The sequence below is a fragment of the Eimeria mitis genome, genomic scaffold (assembly GCF_000499745.2).
Source record: "Eimeria mitis Houghton genomic scaffold, Emh_scaff1244, whole genome shotgun sequence".
Taxonomy (NCBI): Eukaryota; Apicomplexa; class Conoidasida; order Eucoccidiorida; family Eimeriidae; genus Eimeria; species Eimeria mitis.
The window spans coordinates 4,992-11,942 of NW_013568414.1; the positions used below are offsets into that span (position 1 = coordinate 4,992).

The following is a 6,951-nucleotide window of genomic DNA, read 5'->3' on the forward strand; positions in this document are numbered from 1 at the left end:
TTTATTCACGACTTGCTATACCGTTCTGTTATCGCCCTTTGCCGGGCCAGTTGCTAAACGGGCTTTCTATATCCGCAGTAATTATTCTTAAGTGTATATGATACCCAACGCTCGTTGCCTTTCTCAGGACTTCGGACACTGCTACTTCAAAGCAAGCTTGGGCTTCTGCGCTCACTTGTTGAACATGAGACGACTCATGACGTTATTCCCCCCGACTGTCTCCGCATTAGCGTAACAAATCGGTTTATCCAGTACACTAAAGACAGTCTCTCGGAAGGATCGGCAAGTTTCGATTTCCCAGGCACATGCACAATTGTTTCTGTTGCCTGCACGCCCTGAAAAACTATGAGGGAGAGTTTTACTTTTTCTGCATATCTTCAAGGGCCTTCTCGGTATAGTCTGTGCTCGTAGGGGCTACCAGTCTCACCGACAACCACTTCAACAGTATCTCCACGACATGAATTTGCGTCTTGTGTGTTCAGGAGGCTCCACAAACCAATTTTATTGCGTGCGTTAGTGCGCTTCGGCCACTCTCAGCTGCAGGCGCGGACGAGGAGGCAGCGTCATCGTCGAAGTTCAGCTCCTACGTCAAGCGCTGGAGGCAGAAGAGCGACAGCGGGCAATTGGGAGGGGCGCCATACCAGGAGGACGCTTACTCTGGGATGGCTGGCGCTTTGTGCCATGAACCTCAAGTGCCTCCTCGCCTCAGAGCTCTCCTGGCCAGTGAAGCTAAGCTCGGGCGCAACCGCAATGGCTATTTGCTAGGATTCAACTCTGTTGACGTATGGAAGCAACTACACGATTTGCAGGTGTTGGTAAGTGTCGGATCAGTCGCTCGATAATGGCGAAGTAGAGGGGGCAGCCCGGAGGCAATCTGGCTTGCGGTCACCAACTATTTGCGTGGAAATGCAGTTTGGTCATGTCGTGCGTTTCTGGCCTTCCCGCAGACCTACTGCACAACCCGCTACCTTGGTATGACAGTGCGGCTCCTCTACAGAGAATTCCTTGAGCTCTACGCGATTCTCTGCATCCCAACTTCGTACGAGCAGCAAACGGCAAAGCTGTTGTTACAACATCCAGATCCCAAGGCAGCCAGTGCATTTTTGCTGCAGGTTCGTTGACAACCCGGGCCATAGAGTATATTGATGAAAGGTGAAGCGCAAGAGACACGCGCTTTTTGAACCGCTAGTATCCAAGCTTTGCTGCTTCTGTGAATAGGCCCTTAGATTTCCTGACACGGGGTATCAGCTGGGAAGGACTATGGTATTCTTCCGCAAAGCTGCGTTCATAATTCTGGAAAAGACGTAAGTATGGAGCTGACAGCATGCCTTGTGGGGTGCAACCCAGTCGTCAAATGAATCCAAATGACGCCTTAGTGTACAGTTGTCCAGGCAGTGCACGAACGCCTGNCAACCCAGTCGTCAAATGAATCCAAATGACGCCTTAGTGTACAGTTGTCCAGGCAGTGCACGAACGCCTGCTATGTCAGCGAAGGATCGGGGGACTGTCAAATATTACAACATCATGAACCATGCAAAGCACACTGCGTCACCTGTCTCTTAGTGAGCTTCTTTAGTCCATTATGCGATCGTTCAGTGCAGAGTTCTTGCTCTGTTGGGGTTTCTCTATGCAGGAGAATCGACTACCTTGAGCGTCTGGTGCCCGCTGTTACCCGCGTGCAACGCATATGGCGAACTGTGCGGGAACGCGCCTTCGTGGCGGATATGCGCTCGCTGTGCGTCCGAGTGCAGAGTCACGTCCGTCGAGTCCTTTTGATACGGGAACGGAAAAGGATCCAGCCTCTCAGGGATCTTTTCTTTGGGGCCGTCATTACCGCGGGTATCGCGTATGCCTTTCGGCGGTTGGGCCTTAGTGACGAGGTCATCCAGTCCATCGAGATGAAGTGAGCTCTGAAGTGGACTCAACAGCAGTACCGCCTTCCCAACAAGCTACTCGTAGATGCAGCTAACAAGCGGTAACTGAAGCATAACGCGTTGTACTTGGCTTAGGTTTGCTGATTCTGGAATGCAGGTATAGGAACAGGGAGGTATACTGCCTTCGATGGAGTGCGGCTGTGTGCGTTCAATCTTGGTGGCGTTCAATCATGGCTCAGAAACAGGCGGAAANCTTCGATGGAGTGCGGCTGTGTGCGTTCAATCTTGGTGGCGTTCAATCATGGCTCAGAAACAGGCGGAAAAGCTTCGCCACGCTGCTTTCTTAGAGTACTGTTCCCTTCTTGTGCAGGTAATGAATTGGCAGTGCAGCCAACATTCGTAGTGCCATTCAGGCATGGCTTTCCAAGTGCAGAAATGTGTCAGTATGGTAGGCTTAGGGGTGCGTTCAACGCCAAGAGTGTTGCGGCATTCTGAGTGATTGCAGAACGCATGGAGATCGTTCAGAGCCCAGGCTGTCATCCTGGAGAAAATCACCGGGGATATAATCCCAAACAGAGCAGCTACAACTATACAACGGCATGTCAGAGGGTACGCTGGAGACGTTTACAGCAGAGGTGCATCAATTGAACTGTAGGTAGCAGGAGCCTAGATACACGAGCCAAAGTAGGTGGCTTCACCTGTGTATGCAGGTGGAGGGAACGCCGCAAGTTCCAAGAGTTAAGAGGACTTACTATGGCATTTCTGTCTATTCAACGGAAGGGAGCAAAGCTGTACAGCATGCGTGTCATGCTAAACTACCGGCCAATTATCCGGCGGACAACAGTGATGCGGGAAATGATTTCGTAGGGCGNCGTGTCATGCTAAACTACCGGCCAATTATCCGGCGGACAACAGTGATGCGGGAAATGATTTCGTAGGGCGCTGTCAATTACTCCTGAGAAAGAGATAACACATTAGTCCCATGTATTTCCTGTCTTGCAGTTTACCAAATATTTAGCATGCATGCGCAGAGACGAGCCAGTGTTCCAGGCGCGTGATCACCGCTTGGCTGGGGTTCGAAATTTTGCCAGGTCATGTGTTGTCACAATCCTCTTCTCCTCAGGGTGCAAATGAACACCTCTGTCGTTCGTATCCAAAGCTTCTTCAGGATGGTCATTATCAAGCAGCAATATGTACGCCTAAGGAATGCAGCAATGCTGTGTCAAGCTGGAGCTTTGATGAGGCTTCGTCGGGTGAGACATCCCCTGCCCTTCCGGCATTGAGGCCCACCCAAGAACATAAGGCTAATTCGATACGCACCGTCTAAGTCTTGAGGCAACAAGCTAGAGATCTGCATGTAAAATGTTGTCCCCTGTAGAACTTCATAAGTTGTGTTGAGGTGAGTGCGTAATGCTGCTATCAGGGAGACTTTCTTCTAGCCAGGCGCATGGTCGTAAAAATACAGCGCTGGTGGCGTTCGATGCTTTTACTACGGGGATTGGATCTGGAACTGGCGTTGCCTCTTCCTATCAAACTGCCAAAGGTGAGGCGGAGCTGCCATCCGAGTGGACCGGGGGAGCAGCAACTCTAGCCATTCATACATTTATTTACCCTTGCTGATGAAGAATGAGTGTCAGTATGACGGCAACACCTGCCGGCCTACGAGTTACTGCTCAGCCTTTCACTTGATTGGCTTTTAAATTATCAGTGCCTCACGCATTTCCCGGTGTGTGTGATGCAGAAAGCGGACTCTGTGATCAAACGACGTGAGCGTGTTTCATTTGAACTGCTGAGACCTCACCTTCTGAGGGTCCAAGGGGTGTTCAGAGTTGAACGAATGCGTCAGGAGACCCACTATGCCTACCCCATCAGCTTGAATGCAAACTGCGATTGCCGTGCTATATATCCTCGCACGTGGGCACAGCCGCTTCAGGATCTTTTAGTGCAAATAGAGATATCTCTGACCAGGCAACACAATGGATACATGGCTGAGGCTGCACATATGGTGCCGATTATGGTACGTATCATGATTCAATATGCAAAGCCTGCAATGTTTGCCATCCCTGCAACTCAGTGGGGCAGGACAACAGCGCACGTGGCTCTTCTGGGTGTCATACCCAACGGGTTATGCTTGAGCTGCGATTCAGTGGCTCACTCTCGGTAACAAATCTGTGGTTTTGTGTCTCGTTGCTCAGCTTCAAGACTTGGCAATTGGCGGCCACCACAGTCTGGCGCTTCTAGCGGTGAGACAGCCGGCTTCCGAGAACTTCGCCACCCGCGTCCGGGCAGTTGTCAAGGGAGGAAGTTGGCAGGACTTTAACCTTGTCCCCAGTGTATATGCATGGGGTTGGGGGGACAGAGGACAACTTGGGGAACCGCAGACCCCAAGGGAGCAGGGAATGACCTGCGTCGGCCCCCTGAAGTTTGTAGACCGGGTTTTCAAAGATACAGTGGACTCGAAAACCGGTAGGTTTTCCGACAGTTTGTCATTCGGAAGGATGAGCATGCACTTGGTAGAAAGGAACGTTGAAGTGTGTATGCAGAACTCACACTGTGAGAGGGCGGTTCGTGTTGCGACGTTTTCAGGCCATCTGGTGCAGCAACTCGTCCAGGAGGTCGACTATACGCACAAAATATGTGCAGTGGCAGCTGGTCTAGACCACTCGGTCGCCCTCANGTCCAGGAGGTCGACTATACGCACAAAATATGTGCAGTGGCAGCTGGTCTAGACCACTCGGTCGCCCTCACTAGCGAAGGCATGGCTTTTGCGTGGGGAGACAACTCCGAAGGGCAATGCGGCTTGGGTCACAGGCTGATGTGGGCTCGGTGCCCAACCCTGATTCCCACTATCCGTAACAATGGCATCAGACTGAAAAGGTGAATCTACTCCTTCACACATTGTGAACGCAATAAAAGGCTTCAGATGATTTAGCTGCTTTGCACACTGATCCTGTCACGTTCGCAAACTGTATTTTATGGAGACCGCTCTCTTCTGCGATGCTGCTCGCTTGCGTCTCTTAGCATCGCTGCGGGACCCCGACATACAGGAGCGGTGTGCTCTGACGGAAAGGCTTTGATGTGGGGTGCTGCCCACTTTGTCCGTCTACCTACCGTCATCCCGGACTCGCACTCTTACACTCCGCGAGAGGTACCCGTTGACTCCTCTGAAGAGGCACTACAAGTAAGCACTTTACACCTTTTAAAAATTAAAGTTCTGAGTCTTCGCCAGTTTTNTCTGAAGAGGCACTACAAGTAAGCACTTTACACCTTTTAAAAATTAAAGTTCTGAGTCTTCGCCAGTTTTGCCTTTGTGTTGACACGTTTTGCAATTATTCGCTGGCCGTGTGGCGACTTATTTTCTCAGATTTGTTGTTCATCTGGATTCAACGTGATGCGGACAGCTGGCAGCAGTGGTGTTTTTGCATGGGGGTGCAATGATAGCGGTCAACTTGGTCAAGGAGTCGAAGACAAGAAGTCCAGAGATGTCCCAACATTTGTCCCCATTCCAACGACGCCGGCTCACCGTCATGTAGTTTCGAAGGTTGCAGTGGGGACAAGATTCGTTGTTGTGTCTCTTCAACAACCGTCGTGTTTTCTGTACACGTGGGGAGCACTTCGTGTTGTAGAGGCCTCGCAAAAGGCCTCTGGGCTCCCAGAGGGTTCAGAGGGTAAAAAGGCATCTGCCGCGGCTGAACAGCGAGCTGCTGCAAACCCATTCCTGAAGTTTGCGGGCTTCAAAGTACAACAACCACAACCAAGCAAGCCAGCTTTACCTCCTGGTAGGGTAGACAAAGTGAAGTTGAAGGCGATCTGCACGCCGACTTGCGTGTCTCACTCTCTGTGGAAGGGTGACGCCGTGATAGACATAGGAGTCACAGGCACAGAAGTGCTGGTGAGTTAAAAATCTAGCCATACGCACGCTCATCTCTGCATACCTTCCGGTAGATTCCATTTACTGACAGGAATAGACGAGTTGCAGCCTTCCGGCGGTTTTCGCTTGTGCTTGTGTATCATACTCTAGGTTCTCTTTGAATCCCGGATCGTTCATGGGTATTCCACCGTGGAGGTTCTATATTCGAAAAAGCCTGCGGCCTCTGTCCCCGTTGCAGAAGAGCGTGTGGTTGTTCAGTCCTTCTTCTTTAAGAAGCCACCAGACCAACCCAAGACCCAGGAAACACCCAAAGAAAAGGCTATATCGTGCGAATTAGAGCGCTTGAAGGGAGAGTTCAAGCTTGAGCCGGGCATTTACAGCCTGCGGCATCTAAAGTGCGTGCAGAACGTGTCACGCCTGTGCCCTGCACGTATGCTTCCAACACACAGTCTTGCGAAAGCTCCGATGCGAATTGTTATACCATCAAATATGCGGTCGGTATTNTGCTTCCAACACACAGTCTTGCGAAAGCTCCGATGCGAATTGTTATACCATCAAATATGCGGTCGGTATTTGTTCTTATCTTCTCGCTTAGGCCTTTAAGGATGGCAATACGGTCAATACACACCACTGGAAACGCAGTCTCGCTATCTTTCAGCTGGGCGAAGGCGGTGAGGCCGACGAAGCAAATGCTTGAAAATATCGCCAGGAGCAGGGAGTCCAAGCTCTTGAAAAAATACAGAACAGCAACAGGTTGGTCAATATTTTCATTCATACACTCACATTTACTGTATATGTCGTGAATTTTTCTATATTGCTCTATCTGCGCATCCTTCCTCGTTGGGCGAGATGTAGTGGGAATGCCAACTACGAGCAAATCGCGGAATCAACGGGAAATTTAATCGCTGCCCAATTCCTTTTTGACGTCGGTGTGCATGCACTTCAGGTGACCCAATAGAACTACCAAAAAGCGTAATGGAACGAGACCAAAACAAATACCGGGAGATTCTGGAGTCGAATTCCCGCCTTCTTCGCAGTGCAATCCTCTCAAGAGAGGTATTGTTACACGACAGCTTTACATTCAGTCACTCGTTAATTATTCATGCGGACAATGAAGAATGTCGCATTTAAGCAACATTAGTTCCAGGAAGAGGAAGCGTAAATGTAATGTAGATATTGCGCAGGATAAGCAAGCACGCACTTAGC

At 50.4% G+C, this 6,951-nt stretch overlaps 1 protein-coding gene across 1 annotated transcript in view; it reads left to right on the plus strand.

Annotated features, from left to right (window-relative positions):
- EMH_0032810 (IQ calmodulin-binding motif domain-containing protein, putative) overlaps positions 1–6,703 on the plus strand; it is a gene marked incomplete at both ends in the record, with an annotated part of 11,421 nt that extends 4,718 nt beyond the window's left edge. Inside the window, 21 exon segments of the mRNA XM_013494674.1 lie at positions 128–231; positions 483–815; positions 948–1,112; positions 1,219–1,304; positions 1,634–1,903; positions 2,032–2,124; positions 2,128–2,137; positions 2,585–2,743; positions 2,747–2,808; positions 2,998–3,127; positions 3,298–3,417; positions 3,616–3,891; positions 4,070–4,340; positions 4,461–4,548; positions 4,552–4,560; positions 4,686–4,751; positions 4,896–5,055; positions 5,239–5,766; positions 5,896–6,140; positions 6,341–6,416; positions 6,692–6,703. Coding sequence (XP_013350128.1) covers positions 128–231; positions 483–815; positions 948–1,112; positions 1,219–1,304; positions 1,634–1,903; positions 2,032–2,124; positions 2,128–2,137; positions 2,585–2,743; positions 2,747–2,808; positions 2,998–3,127; positions 3,298–3,417; positions 3,616–3,891; positions 4,070–4,340; positions 4,461–4,548; positions 4,552–4,560; positions 4,686–4,751; positions 4,896–5,055; positions 5,239–5,766; positions 5,896–6,140; positions 6,341–6,416; positions 6,692–6,703 — 3,263 coding nt within the window.
- Positions 6,704–6,951: the final 248 nt, after the last annotated feature.